Source organism: Podarcis gaigeae (assembly GCF_964106915.1).
Source record: "Podarcis gaigeae genome assembly, chromosome: 8".
Classification (NCBI taxonomy): Eukaryota; Metazoa; Chordata; class Lepidosauria; order Squamata; family Lacertidae; genus Podarcis; species Podarcis gaigeae.
The window spans coordinates 5,647,968-5,673,171 of NC_139684.1; the positions used below are offsets into that span (position 1 = coordinate 5,647,968).

At 45.9% G+C, this 25,204-nt stretch overlaps 3 protein-coding genes across 3 annotated transcripts in view; 2 read left to right on the forward strand and 1 right to left on the reverse strand.

The window, feature by feature from the left end:
* Positions 1–1,038, reverse strand: part of CDS2 (CDP-diacylglycerol synthase 2) — a 47,163-nt gene extending 46,125 nt beyond the window's left edge. Inside the window, exon 1 of the mRNA XM_083753313.1 lies at positions 834–1,038. Coding sequence (XP_083609439.1) covers positions 834–899 — 66 coding nt within the window. The 5' untranslated portion in view covers positions 900–1,038. The remainder of the gene's footprint in view (positions 1–833) is intronic.
* Positions 1,039–3,651: 2,613 nt separating this feature from the next.
* On the forward strand, positions 3,652–7,645 carry PCNA (proliferating cell nuclear antigen). Its single transcript, XM_083753423.1, has 6 exons — positions 3,652–4,027; positions 5,187–5,284; positions 6,108–6,175; positions 6,571–6,765; positions 6,964–7,087; positions 7,174–7,645. Exons 1-6 carry the CDS (start codon positions 3,807–3,809, stop codon positions 7,251–7,253), a joined length of 786 nt encoding a protein of 261 aa, XP_083609549.1. The 5' UTR covers positions 3,652–3,806; the 3' UTR covers positions 7,254–7,645.
* A 2,953-nt stretch (positions 7,646–10,598) lies between these two features.
* On the forward strand, positions 10,599–23,556 carry TMEM230 (transmembrane protein 230). Its single transcript, XM_083753483.1, has 4 exons — positions 10,599–10,743; positions 15,941–16,068; positions 19,243–19,365; positions 21,980–23,556. The coding sequence occupies exons 2-4, from the start codon at positions 15,973–15,975 to the stop codon at positions 22,118–22,120; spliced, it is 360 nt and encodes a 119-aa protein (XP_083609609.1). The 5' UTR covers positions 10,599–10,743; positions 15,941–15,972; the 3' UTR covers positions 22,121–23,556.
* The last annotated feature ends 1,648 nt before the right edge of the window (positions 23,557–25,204 follow it).

A 25,204-nucleotide genomic window follows, 5' to 3' on the forward strand; every position in this document is an offset into this window, starting at 1 on the left:
AAACATGGAGTGTATACATATATTGTGTTTATATATCACCTTGCCCTCAAAAACCTTGCCCTCAAAAACCATTTAAACCATGAACAGGTTAGAAATAGGAACTGAAAGCACAGCAAATGTTGAGCAAAACACACAGATGACCACACGCTGCTCAGACATTTAAATTTCCCAATATATTGCATTGGTTCATGGCATGTGGCATGAAAACTTCATCTCAAAATGGAACAATGTGCATCTGAGCTCTCCATGTTTCTAGCCCTCATGAACTGTAAACAGAGAAGCTCCTGGGGTGGCGGAAACATGGAAAAATTCAGACCACTTTTGCATGCACATATATACAGTACACACACGCACACACATATACATATATATATATAATATCAAGTTTTCTTCGAGGCCTTGACACAAGTTTGGCGAGAGCAGCAGCTTCCAAGGGGCTTGGCGTTTGTCACATTGCACAGCAGCTCCGCCAAACCGAAGGCACGCCTGTTTGCACGGCCCTCCCCCATCCCCGGGGACACCGATCTGAACGCACGATGAAGGCTAAAGCATCCGTTATCCTACGCACGTTATTTTTAAACTGATAAGCATTCCCGAGGGGAGAAGCGGGCAGGAAGGAAGGACCCCCGGTCCTCCTCGTTACAAAACAACTCCTCAGCATTGCAACAATAGGAAGCAGGAGCAGCGCCCCCTTCGCGAGGAGGTAGCTCCCCACGAGACACGCGTCAGCGCTGCACCCCCGGAGGCTACTCGTGCAAGCTTAGCAAGCGGCGCCGTGCGCGGCCGGGATCCTTTGCCGAAGCGCGTCCCACCCACTGCCGCCACCCGCTCACCTTCCCCTCCGAGTCCTGCTGCTGCCCGTCGGCATCCCGGCCCAGCCTCTGCCGGAGCTCGCTCATCTTGCACTCCCCTTGCGGCTCCTCCACCCTCGCCTTCCGCTCCGCTTTGCACCGCGCAGTGAAGCAGCAGCAGCAACAGCAACAGCAACAGCAGCGAGCGCAGCGCGAGCCGCCCAGCGAGATGGCCGGGCCCGGGGATTGAGGCGGGGCCAAGGCGGCCGGGCCAATAGGAAGCTCCCGTTCGCTCTTCTACGCATAGATCTTTCAATAAAAAAAAACAACTAAAAGTGTAGAGGGGCGACTCCATTATAGGGAGGTGCAACTTCCTGGTTTCTTCAGGCGCTATTTCGTTTCTGTCTCCCAGAGACGAGTGCACCTTTGGGAATGAAGTCAACCCGCTGGGAAGTTACAGCGCCTGCTGTGGTTGTAGAGACCAATATGGGAGAGACATGTTTGGTTGCAGCTGGGCAGATGAAGACATCGGGCTGTGCTGCTGCAGATGCTCTCTGCAGTCTCCTCCCAACAGTCATTCATTCACTGGTCCCTGCTGTGGAGTGGATACATGACCCGTCTATCTCCAGGCACTGGGGTCATCTGCAAGGGATTCCCACATGGTGGGGTTGATGCCGCCAGCCTTCGCATCATGTTTGCAGACATCTCTGTAACACAGCGTTTGCCAGCTGGCCTAGTACCTGAAGGAAGCTCCCTGTAGAAGAAGAAGAGAAGAGTTTGGATTTGATATCCTGCTTTATCACTACCCAAAGGAGCCTTAAAGCGGCTAACATTCTCCTTTCCCTTCCTCCCCCACAACAAACACTCTGTGAGGTGAGTGGGGCTGAGAGACTTCAGAGAAGTGTCACTGGCCCAAGGTCACCCAGCAGCTGCATGTGGAGGAGCGGGGAAGCGAACCCGGTTCACCAGATTACGAGTCCACCGCTCTTAACCACTACACCACACCAGCATGCTGCCAATGTGGGCTTGGGAGAGCATATCTTTGTTTGAGACATGTGATTCCCAAAACCTTCCTGAAACAGTATACACTGTGGTGTTGCTTCTGGCAGGTGTCAGGTGCCCATAACTCACTTCCATAAAGCAGTGCGCTCAAAACTCAAGCCTCACAGACTATCTTGGTATTGGTCATTATTCTCCAAGACGTTGCCGGACTACACCTCCCATCATCCCTGATCACTGGCTATGCTGTCTGGGGCTGATGGGAGTTATAGTCCAGAAACATCTGGAGGGCCACAGGTTGTACACCCCTGGATGTTGGACTGTGACCTGGGAGAAACCAAGGTTGGAATCCTCATGGCCATTAAGCTCACTGGGTGACCTTGCGCCAGTTACTGTCTCTTAGTCTAGCCTACCTCACAGGGTTGTTGTGAGGATAAGATGGGAAGGAGGAGAACTATGTATGCTTCTTAGAACTCCTGGGAGGAAAGGTGGGATAAAATGCAACAATATAATAACTAAACCTCAGCGGCGCTGTAATCCTGAATGTCTATGGAACGCTGCAGGAGAAGGGGCACAAAGCTAACTCGGAAGCTGCCGCGCATCGTGCAACTCTTCCTCTTCTGAATGCATGCTCTTGCTACCACTTTCCTAAGGCTCCTCTAACCCCGCCCCGCGGATACCCGGATGTGGGTGCTTCTCCGCTGCCTGCCTGCGCTGGGCTGATTGCCTTTGCAAAGGCTGCCACCAGCAGTGCACCTTCCTCCTCTCACCTGCCTTGGCAACTGGCCTCTTCGGGTGGAGCAGCCTCCCCTAACATAGAGTGTGCCTGGTCAAGCGTTCTGACAAAGTGATGATTGGTGAAACATGCATCGCAGGGTAAAGAGCCAGGAGATTGCCAATGGTGGACAATAACTAATCTGGCATTAGTAATATTAAAACTACGTTTTTATGTGTATTGGAGGGATTGGCATCGCTCTCCAATGAGAGGACAGCTAAGAGGGGTCAGGAAGCATGTTTTGCTGAGTAGTATTTGATATTAAAAAACAACAAAATTAGTTAACCACCTTGCATTCCCACCACATATGCAGAAACGAGCCTCACTCCCCACATTTTATTCAGCAGTAAGGGGGCACGGACTTCATTGCTTGGTAAAGTCTCTCGAGAGTCCAGTGCAATCTCAAAACAATTTTGAGAGTGGGCTCCTGGATCCTGGTTTGATACAGGCTATAAGGAAAGCTTCGTCCAGGACCATTCCAGAGTGTCTCATCAGTGGTTCTTTGTAGGTCCGCTTTACAAATCGTTGTGAAAAATAATTTAATGTGATGGGGAAAAGTGGAGGAATCCAGTTTTTCCCTACACCCCCACCCAGGCTTTCACATCTCTATGCATAAATATATTTTTAAAATTTATTTCATAATATTTATACACTGCTTGATTGTTTCTTTTTTTTCTTTAAACCCCTCAAAGTGGTTTCCAATATGTGAATAAAATCACAGCAAGTCAACACGCGCGCACGCCCCTCCGCCGATAGCAAGCATCCTGCGCCGCAGCGCGGACAAGCCTGGGCAAAGCGCGCAGGGGAACTGGAGCTCCCACCTCCTTCTCCTCCTCCTCCCTTCTAATTGGCCGATTAAGGGAGGACGGACCAAGTCTTGAAATGCGATTGGCTCCTCCACTTAACGACGTCACCGCGGATCTCCCGCTCAAAAGCACTTGTTCGCGGGCGAACTCGTGGGGGCGTTGCACAGGCGGCGCGTGCGCGCCGGAGCTCCTTTCGCGCCCGCCTTCCGTTTGCAGGGATGCTCGGGATTGGCCTACGGCGGAAGAGCGGCACGCGAGAGGGCGGGGCCAAGCTCGGGTGGGCGGAGCATAGCGCGTGTGGGCGGGGGAGGTATAAAAGCGGCCGTCCGGGACCCGCCGGCGCCAAACTGCGTTCGCCTTCCTTTGCGCTCGCTGCTTTTGCTGGGAGGGCGCGCGCGCTTCTTTGCCTCTCCGTCTTCTTCCGCCGCCGGCGAGATGTTCGAGGCTCGGCTCATCCAGGGCTCCGTCCTGAAGAAGGTGTTGGAGGCCCTCAAGGACCTCATCACCGAGGCCTGCTGGGACCTGGGCTCGGGCGGCATCAGCCTGCAGAGCATGGACTCCTCGCACGTCTCCCTGGTGCAGCTCACGCTCCGCTCCGAGGGCTTCGACACCTACCGCTGCGACCGGAACATCGCCATGGGGGTCAGTCTCACCAGGTGAAGAGGGGCGGCCGGGGAAGAGAAGCGCCGCGCCTGTCTCTGGGGCGGCCCTCCCTCCCTCCATTTGTGAGGAGGATGGCGCCGGCGAAAAAGGCGGGAGTTTCCCTCACACAGGGGTTAGGGAGGCTTAGGCCGCTACGCTCCAGCCCCGCGCGCTAAATCCTCTCAGGCGTCGCCGGTCGCGTGACGTGTAATAGAAGCGTCCCGCCATTCTTGACATTGGCGGGAAAAGCGCGCGGGAGGGGGAGGGGTCTGCCTCTGTTAAAAAGGGGGGGGGAGCCGTTTGGCGCGCGCTGGGATCTCGGAGCCGATTGGCTGTTCCGTTCTCAAGGTCTTTCCCTGATTGGTTGATGCGGCCTGTCGTGGGGTGTGGCTTGTTTCCCCCTCTAGTTCATACAGGCGGGCGTATCCTGCTGCTGCTCCTTGAAAAGGGATTTGGCGGGACTTCGTGGTCCTTTAATAGTCGCGAGTGAGGCCACCTTCTCCAGAAGGAGGCAGGCCTCTTCATTGCCAGCATTGAGGCTCGTGGCCCCTTGAAATTTGACTGGCGCGTTTGCCAACCTTTTTTTCTCCTGCCCCCTGAGTGGCACCCCCCCCCCCCATTGGCAGCACCTAAGAGGGCAAATAACAGTGGTACAACAGATTACATACACTTCAGGTTACAGACTCTGCTAACCCAGAAATAGTGCTTCAGGATGAGAACAGAAATCGTGCTCCGGCGGCGCAGTGGCAGCAGGAGGCCCCATTAGCTAAAGTGGTGCTTCAGGTTAAGAACAGTTTCAGGTTAAGAACGGACCTCCGGAACGAATTAAGTACTTAACCCGAGGTACCACTGTATTCAAGTAGGTTTGCATCTTCCTTGTTGGTGTTCCCTGTTTTACAATGTGGATGAAACAAAAATCCGGCACAAAAGGCGTTTGCTATTGATTCAGATACATATACAGTAATGTATACATATACACGCTCTTGACTGGGACGTCCTTGCCTGATATTCACACAAATCTGAAAACATAACCGTCTCATAGTGGTGTGATGCTTCTTGCTGGTGTTTTGGCGTGAGCAGTCATTCCCTTCATTCTCCTTTGTAAGATCTTCATATGCTTCCTGTGGTGATGCTTTTTTAAGATTAGAATATGTCCTTTTTTTTCTTTCCCAGTATGTCCAAAATACTGAAGTGCGCAGGTAATGATGATATCATCACCCTGAGAGCAGAAGACAGCGCAGACACACTGGTTTTGGTGTTTGAGACACCAAGTAAGTAACTGAAACTTCACGGATGCAAAATAGCTAAGTTTTGATCTGGAGGTGATATTTATTTAGGGCACTTGCCCAAATCCGACAGCTCTTGAGTTGACTTATTGCTCAGGCTAATGGGAAATTGTGATGTTTCTCTTTGCTTCTGAACACTTGCAGAGAGTGCCTCTGTCAGTTTGCAGCCATGCAAAGAGAGAGAAAGAGATGAGAGACATTACCAAAGTTGACTTGCAGAATTGCTCCCTTTCTTCCTGAGACAATGTCCCAGTGTCCATGCATGCAGAATGATCCCACAGAAACTTGTGCAAGTGTCTGCTGCAAATATGTTTTGTTTTAAACTTCTAATTCTGGAGCTGGCCAATAAGATTTAACTTCAGCTTCCTAGAAGCTTGTTATCTGTAACAAGGATGGCTACTTGATGATTATCTCAGCAGATCAGTTGCCACTGCCATAAAATTCTTCCCTACATGAACTACCTAAGCTACTTTAGGATCACAGATGAAGTGATCATAATTTCTTGAAAAAGTAGATTCCTTGCATGTACACATGCACACAAAACTTGTTAGAATTGTCACCACTGAAAAACTATAGAAGCACCAGAAGCAAAATCGATAGGAAGTCTGCTGGTAACACTGTATGTAGAAGGAGCCTTGTGATCTTGTCATTGGGTTTTACAATCTTAATGTCTCTCCTTGGAAAAAAGGTTTTAAAATATTATGGGATAGGTTGGCCAGTAAGCACTTTCTGCTATTTAAGCTGAGGAGATCTCTTAAGTTAAGCATCATAATTAGATACTTGACTAATACTCCCATTTTCCCCTTAGATCAGGAGAAGGTGTCGGACTATGAAATGAAATTAATGGACTTGGACGTAGAACAGCTTGGAATTCCAGTAAGTGCACTTTGGATTCAAATTTATTGTAGTTAACTGAGCTTAAATATAAGCTTGTGCTGTAAAAATAGTTAACAAAACTATTCCTTGCTACAGAACTTCATTGTCTTCCTATTTAAGCAAGCATTTGTTGGATTATAGTATTTCCATCTTCATGAATAATTTCCATCTGATTGCATAAGAAATTGTTAAACTGAATTGAAGGAGACTTGCAAGGAGGATTGAAGCAAGTGGTGGTTATTTTTTCCCCATAGGAAGACACATTTTTATTGCTCGTCTGATCTTAATGAATAACAGAACTATATATTTTGCTTTAGTGAATATTTTGGTTTGAATTGCTCCTGCAAACATTCTGAAAATGCTGCTCAAAGTAAGATGCTGTGTTTCTCTTTCAGGAACAAGAGTACAGCTGTGTGGTGAAAATGCCTTCTGGTGAATTTGCTCGCATCTGCAGAGATCTTAGCCACATTGGAGATGCTGTTGTAATCTCCTGTGCAAAAGACGGTGTTAAATTTTCTGCTACTGGAGAGCTAGGAAGCGGAAATATAAAACTGTCACAAACCAGTGATGTGGATAAAGAGGAAGAATCTGTAAGTTGGTGAAGTTTTAACTGCAGGTTGTAGAGATGATGTTAATTGTCCTTTACTATCTCTTCTCTCCCCTCCATAAACTTGAACAGTTTGCGTACCTTGCTTGTGACAAAGCTGTTTCTAATGCAGTTGTTAAGCTTGTTGGGCTTCTAAAACAGTGCGCTATAGAATATTTAATTAAAATTTAATTTGTTGTAGGTTACAATAGAGATGAATGAGGCAGTCCAGCTGACTTTTGCTTTGAGATACTTGAACTTCTTCACCAAAGCCACACCATTGTCTTCTACAGTTACCCTCAGTATGTCTGCAGGTGTCCCACTAGGTAAGTTTCATTCATCTCTGCAAACTAACTTGGTTTTAACTTTGGTTTCAATTTAAATCTAACTTTTGTTTATTTGTCTCCTGCAGTTGTTGAATATAAGATAGCAGACATGGGACATTTGAAATATTATTTGGCTCCAAAGATTGAAGATCAAGAAGAATCTTAAGAATTTGATGGAAAGAATCAGGGTTTTGTGAAAGAAGAACCTCTGCTGGAAGCCTGTTCACCATTCCGTCTTGGTGCATGGAATTGTCATATATGCACTTAGGTCCAATTGTAGATATCTCTGTGTAAATACTTTTTTCACTTGTTTTGAAAATTCCTCTCTCTCCCTCCCCCTATCTTTTATACCTTGTTTTTATAGCTAACCCTGTACTCCAGAAAGGGAGTACAGTATTTAAAAAGACAAGGAGGTTCTGTGGCAATCTCTTCAAAGTGAGGCTGCTGTTCGATTTCTAAAAGTAATAATGATTAAAGAAATTGGATTTTAATTATTTGTCTTGAAGCAGGAATCCTTGGAGCTGAAAACTTGTCAATAAAGAATATTCAGTTTGTTAACTTGTGTCTGCCTGGCTTTGAACAGGGAGGGAGTTCAAGAAGGCTTAAAGCTGTGTCTGGTTCCATGTTGTGGGGCAGGGGGGTGGGTTACCCAAGATCTGGTCCTGGGAAGCAGTGCCATTTTAATTTGTTACACGTCCAGAGGTGCTGTGCTGTACATGTCAGGGCATTATGGAAATGTGTGATGATAGGTGGTCACTCAAAACTGAGCAGTTTCTGCCAGTGCAGGCAGTGGTGACAGCCCATTCCTATCTAGCAGGTGAAGTCTTACCTGCATACTTAGAAGTTTTGGGGTCAGTGTATGAATGTTGGGTGCCTGTTTGTTTTTTTTTAATGGTTCTATTGTTTGAAGGCCAAGTGTGGTAGCTGGATCACTGATTTTGTCCCCCTTTCCATGTTTAGAAAGCAAGTTAACGCCACAGTGATGAAACATAGCCTACTTTGTCCTGGAGGCCAAACTAGAGCTACATTATGGCAAAATCTTACCCAGAAAATTCCAGCATGCTGCCACTTTGCTATAGCCTGCCAGTGGCATTTCCACAAATTCCAGATGTATGTGTAAGCCATGCTCCAGAATGGTTTCAAGACAACTTACTGCTTGTCTTTCTGAACTTTTGAATGTGCCTTGTTAATTGATACCTGTACCTTAAACATTCCCTAAATGCTTTTTTAAAAAATTACCGTTCTATCACTTCCTTCAAAGAGCTCATGGCGGTGTTCATGGCTCTTCCCCCCCCCTCCATTTTATTCTTACAACCCTCTGAGTGGCAGCGACTGGCCCAAGATCAACCCACTGAGTTTTGTGCTGAGTGGGGATTTGAACCTAAGTCTTGCAGTTCCTAGTCCAGCACTGCCCACATCTCTTATCTGTCCTTCACCATAATGTTGCAGGGTGGGTGACAGCAGCCAAAACTACTGCTTGAAATAAAACCAACTATATTCAACAATCCTCAGGTTTAACTTACAATGCTGAAAATAATTTGCTTTAAATGGACCGCAACCTCATACTCAAAGCTGTGGGATAGCCAACAGCAGAGGGCTAGATGTGTTGCTGTGCAGTGGGTGTTATGTGGACTTTGTGAACTTAACCACGGGCCTCAAGTTGAAAGATCTGAAAGTTCATCATCCATGGCTGCTACAGTGAATGTGGGAACTTCCTGGTAGCTGTCCAGTGTCTTAAAAAACCTTGGGAAAGGAGAGCCCTCCTGAAGCAATTTGTTTCACTTGAAGAAAACTGGAAGCTTTCCTAACGTAAGGATTTGAATGGTCCAGGTCTCCCTCTCCCATAATTGTTCATTGTACTTGTGACAGCCCTTTAGTTTTTCCAAGCTAAATACAGTGGACGCTCGGGTTGCAAATATGATCCATGCGGGACGCACGCGTGGGTTATGATTCGGCACTTCTGCGCAAAGCACAATTTAGTGCTTCTGCGCATGCATGCCCCCCAAATCCGGAAGTAACCCGTTCCGGTATTCCAGGTTTCAGCGGGTCCATAACACGAAAAAATGCAACCTGAGGAGTCTGTAACCCGAGGTATGACTGTATTCCCAACTCTTCTTATACTTCCTATTGCTGTCTCCTGTGTGCCATCCTCTGGACACATCAATTTTAGATCTCAATTTCTGGTCTGCAGAAATAGACACAGGGCTCCCACTCTGACCTGGTGCAACTCGGACAGAGTGACATCAATACTTTCCATGACCTGTGAAGAATATTACAATGTAAAATTGCATTGGGTTCTGCCTTAAAACACTGAATCTTACGCATGCCTACCTGGAAGTCTCACCGAGTTAAATGACACACCTGAAATGCAGGCATAAGGTTGTAATGTTTGTATTTGAGGAACATAAGAAGAGCTGGCTGGATCAGGCCAGTGGTTCATTTGGTCCAGTATCCTGTTCTCACAGTGGCCAGCCCGCAAGCAGGATGTGAACATGAGCCCCTCCTGCGGCTTCTGGCAACTACCACTCTGAAACTATTCCTTCAAACGAGGTAGAGCAATAGCCATCATGACTACTAGCCCTCCATGCATTTGTCTTTTAAAGCCCTTCAAGTTGGTGGCTATCGCTCCATTCTGGAGGACAGAATTTCATAGTTTTTAACTGCTCCATAAATCAGTCCTATCTGCCCTGTAGGGGATTATTTATTGGTCTTTTAAAAATAACCTTATGATGTGGCAGTGTGCTGAGCTGCAGAGACTTCTGGTAAATTATAGAATCAGAATTGTGGAGTTGGAAGAGAATTTCATGGGGGAATTTGCAAAAAAGCCTTAGTGAAATCAAGATATACTCTCCATCTGCTGCATTCCCCCCCCCCATCCCCCTAGCTCATAACTCTTATCAAAGAAAAGAAATGAAGAGCCTTTGTTTTTTGAATTGGGTTCAGCGGCTGAATTTTAAACAAAAAAACAAATTGAATCATTTACTTATTACCAACCCTTCACCTTCGAGCCCTCAAGAGTGGTTGGGGAAACCTAGCCAGAAAGGCGGGGTATTAATAGTAAATTATTATTATTACTATAGCGCAATATGGTATCAAAAGCATCCGTAAATATGGTATAATAATAATTAATTTTTTAAAAAATACAATTACATCATTACAGGTTATTGTATTTTAGTGTGTTCTTGGAAGCTGCCCAGTGTGGCTGGGGATTATTATTATTCTTACAGCGCAATATGGTATCAAAAGCAACCATAATAATAATAATAATAATACAGTTACATCATTACAGGTTATTGTATTTTAGTGTTCTGTCGGAAGCCGCCCAGAGTGGCTGGGGAATATTATCATTATCATCATTATTACAGCGCAATACGGTATCAAAAGCATCCATAAATACGGTAGTTCCTAACAGCAGCGCAAACAAGGCGAGGCAAATCCCTGGGTGTGGAGCGCCCCCTTGTGGCCGCCCTCGGCTGAACAGCGCCTTCCTTCCGAGGGCAGCGTCCAATCAAGACGGAGGCGCCTTGACCCGGAAGCAGCTCTGGCGCGAGGACCGTAAACTTCCGGCCGGGGTGTCTGGGGACAGTCAGCAGAATCGGCGCGACAGAAGCGGGTCTGGCTGCCTCAGGGAGCGGAGAGATGGCGCTGGCCTGGAGGTAGGGAGGGGAGGCTCGCCTCGGGGGGCGGCAGTCCTTGGGCCCAAGGAGCTCAGGGGGGCGGGCGGCTTCCTGGCTGAATCCTCAGAGCAACCCTGCGAGGTGGGCCAGGCCGAGACGTCGCCCGGCAGCTCCGTGGCCGAGGGTGGGGGGGTTGCTTATCTCTAGGGGGAAAGCTGCCATGGTCTGCTCCTGTTTGCATTCTGCCTCTGGCGCCAGGATCCCTCATTTGCTCATTAAAAACAGCATCCGCAACCAAAAGAAATACCTAAAATAAATCAAAATTCACTTGCTTTACTACATTTATACCCCCGCCTCCCCCCTACTTAAAAACAGCACCCGCAACCAAAATAAATATTATTTATTGATAATAATCAGCTAAAGAGTTTGAGGATTTATACAACTGTGTAACATGCAGAAAACAGCATTTTTAGAGAAATCAAAGACTGGAACTGAGGGAAGTCGGGGGTGGGGGGTTCTGTAGGGGGAGGGAGGGAAAATGGGAGGGAAATAAGGATGATATGTTTCTGGATAATATGTTTTGTTTTAATTTTGAATAAAAAGATATGTGTGTGTGTGTGTGTGTATTTATTATTATATAAATATATATATATTTATTATTGGGGGGTGTTGCTTATTTCTTGGGGAAAAGCTGCTCTTCTCCCAGAAGCCACTGTCTTCTCCTGTTTGCATTCTGCATCTGGCGCCAGGATCCCTGTTTTGCTTCTTAGAAACAGCACCCACAACAAAAATATATAAATCAAATAAATCAAAATTCATTTGCTTACTACATTTATACCCCCCCCCCCAGGAGCTCAAGGTGACCTACATAGTTCTCATCACCATTTTATCCCCAAAACAACCCGGTGAGAGTGTGTGACTGGCCCTGCATCCCCCAGAGAGCTTCATGGCGAAGTGGTGATTTGACCCCTTAGTTTACGCAGATCCTAGTTTGACACTCTACCTCGATCCTCTCTAGATGTCATTCAAAGCATCTGGGGGCACCAGATTGCAGGAGTGGGTTTTAAAAGAATTTAAGGTGCTGAACAACAGACTTTTAGAAGACATCTGAAGGTAGCCCTCTTTAGGGAAGCTTTTAACGTCTGACGGACCATTGTATTTTAATATTTTGTTGGAAGCCGCCCAGAGTGGCTGGGGAAACCCAGCCAGGTCGACGGGGTATAAATAAATAATTTTTTTTTCTTAATTAATTAATTAATATTGGGGAACTTGAGCAGTAGCTCCAAAAGGGCTGCTGGTGCGTTTGTTTACTATTAAGCTGATGCTATGGTCACCATTGTACATAAAATTACCTAGGTGGCTTGCAAAATAAAAATAATGATTTTAAAAAGGGAAAAGAGCAGCATAAAGCTCCACAAGGGTAAGAACATTTTTGTAAATGGAATCCATGTGGGGGCTCTTCTGCTGCCTGGTGTTGCTTAAGTTGTAGGCATGTCTCATTTGTTTTGTCTCGTTGTTTGGAAGCCTGTTTTGCTCCAGTTTTTCTTTCTAAAGTTCCATGCAGTCTTCAGCCATTGACAAAACGATGTAGCTTTGGATGATAATGGTATCTTGATTTCTGTTACTGTTTTTAAAATTGGGTGTAGGCTTATAATTGCAGAAAGAAGTTTAAAAGAACCCCAGTGCATATAGTTTTAGAAGTGGGGCATTTTGGAGCAAGATTTTTCCCAACTGGGGACAGTGCTCTTGTTGACCATATGAGAACAGGATGCTGGACTAGATGGGCCCTTGTAGGACTGTGTTATGCTCTTAACTTGGCCAGAATAGAAATAACTGTGTTGTTGTGCACTGGAGCAGCGGTGAAAACAGGGGCTGCCTTTTTAAACTGCTCTAGGGTGGGGCTGAAGGACCAGAATCACTGGCTTCACCACCCACAAATGCCTCTTTGAACTTCTCCTTCCTAGTGTGAACAATAGCAGAAGCTCTGGCAAAGCTTTCTCCTCTATTTTGCTGCCTTGAGTCACATAGATGTGAGGTGCGTAGGCGCATAGTGTTGTGGTTTGGGTCAGACTAGGATCGGCTGCATGCAGATTCTGCATTCCTCTGCCCTGGGAGGTACTTCCAAGGTGCTTTTGGCTGCTAAACTGCTGGTGTGGTGCTCTAAAGGGATTTTGAAAGTGGGCACACTTTTCCAGGAACACATTCCTGACTCCAAAATGGGACTGAATGGATCAAGCCCTCCAGCTTTCTTAAAGCTTAACTCCAAAAGCAAAGCTCTGTTAACTCCTTAGTGTGACACAGATGACTAGGATAAGTTGATCCAGCGAGAGGGGGAGAGGTGTGGTAGATAGAGTATTAGGACGGGGTTCCCCCTCCCAAATTCATCTCTAGAAATTGTCAGTTGGTTTGGGGTCAGTCACCACCTTCTCTCACGTGACTGTTGAGATAATAAAAGCACTGCCCTTGGAAGAAAGGCAAAGCCCTTCTATGTTTTCATCTTTTTCTTATGTGGATCGGTGTGTGAAATCTGATCTCGAATTAATATTGCAGTGGGTTGGGGGTCAGCTTCTCAAGAGACAATGGCCTTTAATACATTGTTCCTAAAGTGAATGTGGACAGTTGTGTTCCATAAATGTACAGTATGAGGAATTAGAATCCAGTGCTTAGTAATACTAGATTGTTTCATTTAGTAATGTCATTTCTCTAGTGCCTTTCAATATACAGTGGTACCTCAGGTTACATACGCTTCAGGTTACAGACTCTGCTAACCCAGAAATAGTGCTTCAGGTTAAGAACTTTGCTTCAGGATGAGAACAGAAATCGTGCTCCGGCGGTGCAGCGGCAGTAGGAGGCCCCATTAGCTAAAGTGGTGCTTCAGGTTAAGAACAGTTTCAGGTTAAGAACGGACCTCCGGAATGAATTAAGTACTTAACCCGAGGTACCACTGTATGTTTCTGCAACTGTTAGCCTCCCTGATATAAATTGTGATTTTCAGAAATAGAACCTGTAAAAAGAGAATTAGCCACTTCAGTGCCTTCTAAGAAGCTTAGTTGGTCTCTAAGGTGCTACTGGAAGGAATTTTTTTAATTTTGTTTTGACTACGGCAGACCAGCTACATACCTGTTTCTAGGAAGCTGTCATCTTAGTAGTTTTTTCCGAGTTTTTTTTTAAGCAGGGAGAAATTCGAGCTTTTCCTTAAGCTAGCTGAGTGGAGGCTGGATACCTGACACCACTTGAGATGTTGCTGCAGAAGAAGGTTCGCTCTGGGTCTGAAATGGCTGGAGTCTCATGGAATCTGTGTCATAGCTGTCAACTCACAGATTTGAAAATAAGGGACCAGCAGCCTCGAAAATAAGGGATCAGCAGCCAAAATAAGGGATCAACAATCACTTTGATAAGATACATATTTTGTTGCATGCAAATGGCTTTAGATACCCATTAAGTCCATAAATTACCATATAGCATATATTCAACACAAAAAAAACCAGCAACAATTTGTTGTTGACAAAGGACAGCTGGACATAGAAAGGGCCCCATTACCTTCAGTAGCTTATTTAAGGGACATCATCAATAAGGGACAGCAGCGGGACATGGCGATGGGATAAGGGACTGTCCCGCCAAATAAGGGACGCTTGACAGCTATGATCTGTGTGTGTGGCAGGGAGTGGTGAGGAGAGGGGAGAATGCTGCTTCTCACATTGGAGCAGAATTATTCTTGTGTCTGTAGAGATATAGGACCATTGTGTAAGTAACTAAAAATGAAACTCTGTGTGATTGCTTTGAATGATCAAAGTGCTTTTAAGGTCATATTTGTTACCTCAGTGATCATTACGGCTGAAGTGGGATTTAAACTGATCTGAAGGCTTTTTGCACAGTGAGATAGGGAAATGCTACAGTTAATGTTGGCTGCCTTAAAGCTACCAGGCTCCATTCACATTGGGGCAAAAGTACTTGAACAAACACCTTCCCTGTGCCTTCCAGATCTTGATTTATTTTTCTTGCTAATTTTTTGATGCATTTTAATTACTGTTTTTATGACTTACGTTTAACTACAGCTGTTAGCTTCCATGGATAGCTATCAAGAGGAAGGGTGAGCTAGAAGTAACAAAACAATATATTCTTGATGAGCGTGTTAGCCTAGCCCTGGCCAGAATACCTGATGTATTTTCCCCTGTTTATTCAAATGTAATTCCCCTGTTCACAGGGATTGGGGTGGTGTCAGCTTGTGTTCTGTTAACACAGGGTTTCTCACACTACAATTTCCATCACCCTGACCACTGATCCTGCTAGCTAGGAATGATAGGAGTTACTGTCCAACAACAGCTAGGGACCCAAGTTTGAGAAACACTGTTTGACACATCAGGAAGAACCTCCTATACACACACACACACACACACACACATACACGGCTGTACTGGCATCAGATGAATGCACTGGGCCAGATGTTTTCACTCCTTGGATGTTTTTGCTCCTTGGAAGCCTTGCCCCGCACCCCGAAAACAAAATTCAAGCTCTGTGGATATAGCTTACAATGTAACTTGCTAATGGCATAAAAACCGCAGGGCTTCGATCTCCAGCAGGAAGAAATTACAGGGCTTTATAAAGTCCAGGGTCAAAGTGGTTTGCAGTGTTAAAATAGCACAGCAGGTGGAGGGCTAGGACTTATTCTCCCCCAAACCTCCTTGGCCATTTCCCCAGGCGACTGGCTCAGCCTTTCCATCAGGGCCATTCTGGCTTCTAGCGGCATATCTATGCCAGGAGCAACTCTGGTTTTTAAACAGGATTGTCTGCCCTGCATTCTCCATGCATGCTTTAAAACAACTGCATTTCTACACCTTGCGAGTCCCCATCTATGGCTGAAAGTAGTCCAGACCTTCCTCTATATGGTCTGAATTTTCTTTGGTTTCCTTTCATTTGAAACCTCTGCGTGACTTAAATTGTGGGCCAGTGCAGATGGGGACTTCTCTGTCTGAGGGCTTAAGCTAAAATCCTGCATATGGGTTTCCTGCAGGCATCTGGTTGGCCACTGTGAGAACAGGAGGGTGGACTAGATGGGTCATTGGCCTGATCCAGCACGCTGTTCTTACGGATTAACAATTAAACTAATGCTCAAATGTAAACAAGCCCTTAGTAACACAGGCTGCTTTTCTTTGTTGTCTCAGTTCCTCTCCTGCATTAAAATCTGCTGTTCCTACTCTCTTCCCGTCTCCTCAAGAGCTTTTTCTCTCTCTCCCAGGCTGTAGGTACTGATGCTTCCTACTGGTAAAGATGCCGTCCCGAACTAACCTGGCAGCTTCGATCCCCAGCAGCAAAGTGAAATATTCCAAGCTTGCGAGCACAGATGAAGGCTACATTGACCTTCAGGTAAAATGGGGGGTGGGGGAGAACCAGGACAAAATGAATTCCTTGCATTTCAGAAGCACCACTTGTGTCGTGATCCTCACTTGAGTTCAGATATTCCTTACAAGGTGGCAGTATCCTCCTGCTATTACACATAGCCATTTACTGGGACTGGGGCATTCTGTATAACCCAAAAGGGTTTTGTACTTTGGGAACTTTAGTGTTAGCTTAGTCAACATCTTGGGGTTGCTATTGAAAGGTTAAAGCCCCTATCAACGCAAATAAGCAATTCCTGTATTAAGCCTGGCCTCCTTGCCCATTTCCTTTTTCTTTGCTTCTGTGGAGCTGAGAGCTCAGAGCCTCTTCTGCTGCGCCTTCTCTTCTCAAAACCTCAGCGTAAAAGAGACAGCCCATTCCAAGCCAAGCCAAGATTTGTGGGCACTGGTGCAAATGCACAACTGTTCACACTGTTCCTTCAGTGTCTAATAATAATAATAATAATAATAATAATAATATTTATACCCCGGCCGGAGCCGGGCTCAGGGTGGATAACACCAGTAAAATTACAGTAAAATCATAATGGGGGGGAGGGACCAATTTAAAATACGGGTTAAAACGCAATTTAAAATGGAACCTCATTTTAAAAGTTGCCCATAGATCAAAACCATAAGGGGAGGGAAACATAAGGGTCAGGCTGAGTCCAAACCAAAGGCCAGGCGGAACAGCTTTGTCTTGCAGGCCCTGTCAAGTCCCGCAGGGCCCTAGTTTCTTATGACAGAGCATTCCACCACGTCGGGGCCAGTACTGAAAAGGCCCTGGCCCTAGTTGAGACCAATCTAACCACCTTGCAACTTGGGACCTCCAAAATGTTGTCATTTGTGGACCTTAAGGTCCTCCGCGGGGCATACCAGGAGAAGCGGTCCTGTAGGGAAGGTGGGTGGGTTTCTTTCTTTCTTTCTTTCTTTCTTTCTTTCTTTCTTTCTTTCTTTCTTTCTTTTTCTTGGGGGAGGTGTTGGCTCCAGAGGAGGAAGCTTTTCCTGTAACTTCACTCTGCATTTACTATAGATGGGCAACTTCCTCCCTCAAGCATCCTGGTTTGCCAAGACCAGAGGAGAAGATTCAGGTCTAAATGGGGAGCTGATATATACAGGTGCTAATTTCAGAAAAGGGATGAAAAGCAAGCCAGTCCCAAATGGAGATATTACCATTAGAGTGGAGGTTGGGTTTGGGGGTGAGAGGGCGGCAAACACACCCAGAACGTTTCATTTCTGTTCCAGGGTCGGTTGGGGTTTTCGCTCTTCCTGTGTTTTGTGTGTTTATGAAGATGCATTAAAAGTGGGCCACTTGGAGGCAGCATTGTCACGCTGGCTGGTCGTAGCATTAAAGCAGACCTGGAATTGCCTGCTATATTGGCTGAACGTACAAAGTAGCTTTGTACTGAAGGCAGGCCGCTGGGCTGTCCAGCCCAGGCTGGCAGCATTTATCCCAGGTTTCATGCAGAGTTTTCTGTAACATTTGCTCCCTAGGAGGCTTTTCCTTGGAGACCTGGCAATTGCCTGTGTCCTTAAAGGTAAAGGGAACCCTGACCATTAGGTCCAGTCGTGACCGACTCTGGGGTTGCGCGCTCATCTCGCTCTATAGGCCGAGGGAGCCGGCGTTTGTCCACAGACAGCTTCCGGGTCATGTGGCCAGCATGACTAAGCGAACCAGAGCAGAGCACAGAAACGCCTTTTACCTTCCCGCCGGAGCGGTACCTATTTATCTACTTGCACTTTGACGTGCTTTCGACCTGCTAGGTTGGCAGGAGCAACGGGAGCTCACCCCATCACGGGGATTCGAACCGCCAACCTTCTGATCAGCAAGTCCTAGGCTCTGTGGTTTAACCCACAGCACCACCCTGTGTCCTTAGGTTATGCTTTTTACCTGTTCTTCTACCATCACCCCTATTGGCAGTGACACTTTCAGCCAGTGCAGCAAAACCCTCCTGGATGGGCAGCACCTGTGTTGGGAGAACTCCAGGATAATCGAATCTGAATGCACTCCTCCTACCAGTGGAAGAGGTTGCTCCCTTTCCCATGCAAGGAGGGTTTTTTAATTTACTTTGGGGGGTATTTTTTGCTGGGCTGTTCCAGTGCTAAAAACAAGAGTTGATTTGGGCTGCTTAGATGAAGCCCGAACGCCACCCACCCATACCAATGGCTCCATTGCCTGGTTACATCACTGGCTCTGGAGTACTATTCAACATTTATCTGAAGGAGTTGGGTTCCAACTTGTATTCCCATTGTTTACCTGCAGCTAATGCATGTAGCATTTTTTTGGGGGGGGGGGAGGGAGCTGTAATTGCCCCTCTCAGTGACCTTGTTTGGATCTGGCCCAGAGTACGTCTAGCCCACTGTTCTGAAACTCTCAGTGGAGTTTGATGCTGATGGACTAACCCCATCATCAGATCCTTGAGAATCATCCTATGTGTGAACATGCAGGTTCCTCTCATCTGCCACTGATCAGCCTGACTTCTACACGTTTGTCGAGTGGCAGATGAGGTTGATGGGCTGTATGGAATTGGCGGGGGTGACTGGCAGAATCCGAGACCAGGGAGAAGAGTCGGTGGAAGAAGATTGGAAAAAAATTTAAAGATTATTTACAGAAATATTGTAAAATTAATGAGCTTTAGAAAAATGGTGGAATGAAGTTATATGGCTTTGGCAGAAATGTTATAAGGAACTAGGTACAGATAAATTGTTAATGTATTAAAGGGAAAAAACAAGGTTAGAATATGTTAAGATTAATTACAGGACAGAAAACAGAGGAAGATGGAAAGGAATTGCTGAAACAGTTAATTGAAGTGGAATACAAAAAGGGAGGCGTGAGGAAGTCAATGAAACAAGTGAATGAAAGCTAAGATTGAAAATATTGGAAGTGTTTTTAATTGTTTTTGTTTTGTTTTGTTAATTCAATGTTCTATGTGGTGTTTTTGTTTTTGTATTGTATTATATTGATTTGTTTAATTCGTTTTCTTTTTTTGTAATCTTTAAACTCTTAATAAATATTATTTAAAAAGACTTCTACACGTTTGCTCCTGCCAAAGCCAACCTTGCTGGCGGCTCTAGTGGTTCCATGGAAGTGTGATGCTTTCATAACCGGGTTGAAAGTGGCCACTGATGCTTTTGAATGCTGACCTGTCTCTTCTTCCTCCTTTAGTTCAAGAGGAGCCCCCCCAAGATCCCCTACAAGGCCATTGCTCTGGCCACTGTGCTGTTCCTGATTGGCACCCTTCTCATTATCATTGGGGCTCTGCTCCTGGCAGGATACATCAGCAAAGGGGTAAGTGGCTCAGCTCTTCTGCCAGGGCTGACCTGGCCTTGGAACGATCATAAGCTAACTGAGATACAAGACATCAAAATTGCATTCTTGCGGAGCTGTACATAGGAGTCATTTATTTTGGATGCAGGATTTGGAAGGGACTTTGGGGGCATGGTAACGGAGGGGCTGCCATTTTGTCTCAGTTTTGACCAGTAGGGTATCTATGTGTGCTTTGAAAAAGTTATAGTTGGTCACCTGTTACAGCTCTTGAAAATAGTGGCTTCCTCACCCACCAAGAGGTCTCCCATCCTGGGACTAGACTTAGGTATTTATTTCACAAAATTTGTGCATCGCTTGATTGCAAAAAGCAAAAAGACCTCAAAGCAGATTACGGAAAGGATAAAACAATAAAATTATCAATAGGAGAAATTGACAACAATAATTTAAAGTAACAGCACATTGCGTAAATTTCTAAACATCTGGCTAGGCTTGCCTAAACAGGAATGTTCTTAGCAGGCACCGAACAGGGTACAGCGAAGGCAGTTGCCTGATGTCAATAGGCAGGGGGTTCCAGAGTGTAGGTACTGCCACACTAAAAGACTGAATTTTTACAAATACAAGAAAGGCATTATGTGGCACTTATAGCAATGCCAGTTCCGCTGATCGAAGCAGCCCAATGGGCACATACAGGGGGAAGGTGATCTTGTAGTCAAACAGGTGTCAAGTTGTTAACTTGCTAGCCTTTAGAAGTTGGTGTGTGTCGTGTTCCTTCAGGCCGTTCCATGGGCCTGACAACAGTTTGGATGTTATGAACTAAGGTGAAGCTGAGGGGGAATCCAAGTGAGTTTTGCTTCCTTTTCTCACACTTTTTTGAAAGCCCAGAGCTGAGGATGGGCACATTCCACATGTGGAGACATTGCGCCATCTACATTTCCTCATGGAGGAAGGAATGCAGCGCTTCAGGCACCTGAGCACATGAGGAGAGTTCTCTTTCCTGCAACTGATCCAGCACTTTGTTCTCACAGTGGCAAACCAGATGCCTCAGTTGAAAGCCAGAAAGCAGCACATAAGTGCCATGGCATTGACCACACACTGGTGCTGCCCCACCCTCCTTTAGAATGGCATTGGCTGATCTTGGGGGTTCTCCCCCTTGCATCTCTCTCATGACATCGGCATCAAGAGCTGGGCTACTTGGTGGCATGGATTTCCAGACAACGTCATTTTTTCTTTGGGGATATTGGAGTGAGTGGCTTTTGTTAATAATAATAATAATAAATAAAAAAAATAAAAAAAAATATTTTATTTCTATCCCTCCCTAGCTGAAGCTGGGCTCAGAGCGGCTAACAACAGTGAAATAACACAGCATTCTAAAATCACTTCATTATAAAATCAGTTCATTATAAATTCAAATTAATGGCAACCATTGGGCTAGAGTTCTGTGAGGATTACCAGAGGAGGGGGTCAGGTTGTGCCTTGGCCAAAGGCCTGGTGGAACAGCTCTGTCTTGCAGGCCCTGCGGAAAGATGTCAAGTCCCGCAGGGCCCTAGTCTCTTGTGACAGAGCGTTCCACCAGATTGGAGCCACGGCCGAAAAAGCCCTGGCTCTGGTTGAGGCCAGCCTAACCTCTCTGTGGCACGGGATCTCCAAGATGTTTTTGTCAGAAGACCATAAGGTCCTCAGTGGGACATACCAGGAGAGGCAGTCCCGTAGGTACGAGGGTCCTAGGCAGTATAGAGTCTGTCCTGAGTCTTTAACTGATCTCTGCATACTGGAATACCCTCACCCTCAAATTCGATTTGGTAGTGACCTTGGATAAAGTTTGTGTTCCTTTCCTTATGTTCCTTATGTGTGTGTTGTTGGAAACTGAAGTAAAGGACACGAGTCAGATGTTGTTCATCAGGTGAGCTATGCATAAGCAAGCTGGCAAGGGAGCAAGCTGCCAGCTAGCGCTATAGAAGCTCCTTTTATTAGCACAATATGCAAAACCAGTCAGATACATTTTGGACTGTGACCTTTACACATCTTCCAATCCCGAGATTGAGGGGTGGCACAAAATTATTTTGGCACCTGTTTCCACTGCGTCATTTTCCCCTTGAACAATGTATGACGAAGGAGACAAAGGTCACAGACAGGGCACGGCAGACCACTAAGAGAGCAAAGATTAGATAGAGGGCATGATGTTCAGACAGCTGAGGCCTGTCTGCGGGTGGAAGTGTGCTCCACACCCAGCGATCATTCTTTCAGGAAACATCCAGGATTACAGAACTGTAGAGTTGGAAATGACCCCAGGGATCATCTAGTCTAACCCCTTGCAATGTTTTCAGTACTGTATCTGTACCCACTTAAGTACATTGTGGTTGGGGTGATGTGGGAGGAAGCAAGAAAGGGGACTGGTGTGAATGGTCCCAGTTTGGACTGGGTGGCCTTCTGCCCCCTCTGGCTTTCACAGTCTTAGTGCTGGTTTTCCTGTGCAATGATGGCTGCAACTTTGAACGGGTGAATGGGCCATTGCAGGCAGAACTTTCACATCTCCCCACCTCAGTCTGCACATCTAGCTGCATGTTGCCTGGTATAGAGAAGGCTAGCTGTTCCAGGCCAAGGTATGAAAAAGCCCTTATTCTCTTTTGTTTTCCAGGGAACCGATCGAGCGATCCCTGTCCTGATCATCGGAATCCTGGTCTTCCTTCCTGGCTTCTATCATTTGCGTATTGCGTATTTTGCTTCCAAAGGCTACAGGGGCTATTCCTATGACGACATTCCTGATTTTGATGACTAGAAGATGGCAGAACACAGATTTTTCTTAGGAAGAGAAGTTTTTGCAACTTTTGCAAAAAAAAACCAAAAACCACAAAATGAAAATGGGGGTTTCTGCAGAATTTCCTTTTGATTTAGGGGAAAATGTTGCCACATCATGCAAAGCAAATCATGTGAGCAGCTGTCACGGGAAACATGTTTTCTTTGAGATGGGAAGTTATTTCTGGGCAGCAAATGCAGCTGTGCCTCTTAGCCCAGTTCCATATGGAGACACGTGAGCTTAAGGGGGAGGAAGAAACTCAGGTGTTTTCGTTTCGGTTTTTTCTTTTTTATGTCTGTTGGTATTTCTTCTGAGTTGGCTTTTTATCTAGAGCTGAAAATCTGCAAAGCGAGAACTGGAACTAGTGGCTGTTGATTGTGTACCAAGAAATCTGTTCAGACAGGCAGTCTAGCAATTTGACCTTTTGAGGAGCCGGTCGAAATTTAAGGAAAATAGACGGTGGCTTTTAACACCACCTAGAACACGACATTTTCCAAGAAGCCCAATTACTAGTCCTTGCTGATACTTTGCTAAACTCTTTTGTGAAAACTGTTGTAGAATCCCGAGAGCACAAATCAGGAAGTGGTGTGTAGCTGTCATGACTCAGGCTGCAAGATACTGCCATTCACTCCTGGGAACTGGCCCCGGGGTGGTTCAGCATAAAACTAAGCGATACATAAAAATAGAGAAAAGACTGAAAACCCAGAAAAAGCATGTCCTCCATGGCATACACACTCTGTTTCCTCTCAAACAATGAGTTCAAGAGCAAAAAAGAAACAGTATAAGAAGGCATTTTAAAAAAATAACACATGCACACACTTTTGTAAGCCATGTCCGACAAAGTCTCACTTTTGTGGGTGATCCAAAGTACACCAAAGCTGACACACCTCTGTCTGGCTGACCCAGATTAGATCAGTTCCAACCCCTGCTAAAGTCTCTTTCCCAGGTACCATGCCAAAAGGTTTCCTATTACATCTCTCCCCCCACCCAGCAGAATTCAAAAACTGTTGTCAAGTGGGACACAACTATTCAAAGATGCTGTACTTGTCCGTTCTGTCCACTGTCTAAATCAGCTTTCCTCAACCTGGTGCCCTCTGGATGTTTTGGACTACAATGTCCATCAGCCCCAGCCAGTCCATGCAAGGTTGATGAGAGCTGTAGGACAAAGTACTGGAGGGCTCCATCTTTTAGAGGAGGCTGGCCTAAATGCTATGCAGTGTTCCTGAACTGTATACATAGAAAAATCCTAGTCTGCATAATAAGAGTTCCTTTTGTTTTGTCTAAACCTCTGCTTAAGTCTGGATTCCACGCTAGGTTCACACAGCTTTTAGAATGCAAAAGAGGATGTATTCAATGAGATTTTAATTTGTGCTTGCAGAATATGTAATTAATATAAATAAAGAACATACAATATTCTACCTTGATTTAATGTCATCTTCCAAGCAATATGAAGGGTTCTTGATTTTTGTAGATAACACGGCAAGGGGAAATGGAAGAATCGGGGCCACAAAGGAGGGACAGGCTGTTCCAAAGAAATCCCTTACCCTGACCACTTGACCTACTTTCCAGAGCCTTTATCAGAAACTAGCAAACTTGGCTTCAGGGCTTGACTTTTGAAAGGTTTGAGGCACTGGATTCCCTGCGGACAGCCAACACCTGTGAGTCTAGGACCACAAAAACCTTTTTGGAGATGCTGCCACAGAGAAAAGTCTAGCTCTATAACAGAACCCCTGCTTTGCATTTTTAGATAGATCTGGGAAAGATTCTGTAGGTGATAACAGCTTCCTGTGTTCACATCAGCATTCCCCGTGTGTTTCACAATGTGCAGTCCCAGCCCCGAGGAGCTTACAATCTAAACATTGGCGTAAGACACGACAGCAGAAAGTAAGGGAGATGCAAGCCGGGGTGGTGGGGAAGAATATTGTTACACACCACCCCAATCTCTGAGCAGTGCCACATTCCAGGGGTACTAGGAACACATACCAAGGTCTGTATTTCTTTTTGGAAATGAGGCACAGCGGAGATGGTGGTGTCTTTATGATATATGGTTTAGTTATACATACAGCCTCTGAATTAAAGAACCTCCTAATGAGGGTGAAAGAGGAGAGCAGAAAATATGGTCTGAAGCTCAATAGAAAAAAATTAAGATCATGGCCACTGGTCCCATTACCTCCTGGCAAACAGAAGGGGAAGAAATAGAGGCAGTGAGAGATTTTACTTTCTTGGGTTCCGTGATCACTGCAGATGGTGACAGCAGCCACGGAATTAAAAGACTCCTGCTTCTTGGGAGAAAAGCAATGACAAACCTAGATGGCATCCTAAAAAGTAGAGACATCACCTTGCCAACAAAGGTCCGTATAGTAAAAGCTATGGTTCTCCCAGTAGTGATGTATGGAAGTGAGAGCTAGACCATTAAGAAGGCTGATCGCCGAAGAATTGATGCTTTTGAATTCTGGTGCTGGAGGAGACTCTTGAGAGGCCCATGGACTGCAAGAAGATCCAACCTATCCATTCTGAAGGAAATCAGCCCTGAGTGCTCACTGGAAGGACAGATCCTGAAGCTGAGGCTCCAATACGTTGGCCACCTCACAAGAAGAGAAGACTCTCTGGAAAAGACCCTGAGGTTGGGAAAGATTGAGGGCACAAGAAGGGAAGGACAAGATGGTTGGACAGTGTTCTCGAAGCTACCAGCATGAGTTTGACCAAACTGCGGGAGGCAGTGGAAGACAGGAGTGCCTGGCGTGCTCTGGTCCAGGGGGTCACAAAGAGGCGGACATGACTAAACAACAACTTGAGCTTGAATGGAGGAGAATCCCAGCATTACACTCCAAGGTGCAGCAGGCCTGGGTCTGCAAATGAAATCAGCCACGCTCTAGTATGTGACCTTGTCCTAGCCAGCCCACACAGGGCTGAGACCCCCACTTCCCTGCATTTCCAAACCACTCACAAAACTAACACTTTCCCCTTGTTTGCTTATGTCATCCACCCTGAAATCCTAAATTGCTTTGCTCTCTGCCCACCATCTGACGGCTGTGGGGGGTCCCCCCCCCCTGTGTCCAGCAGAAA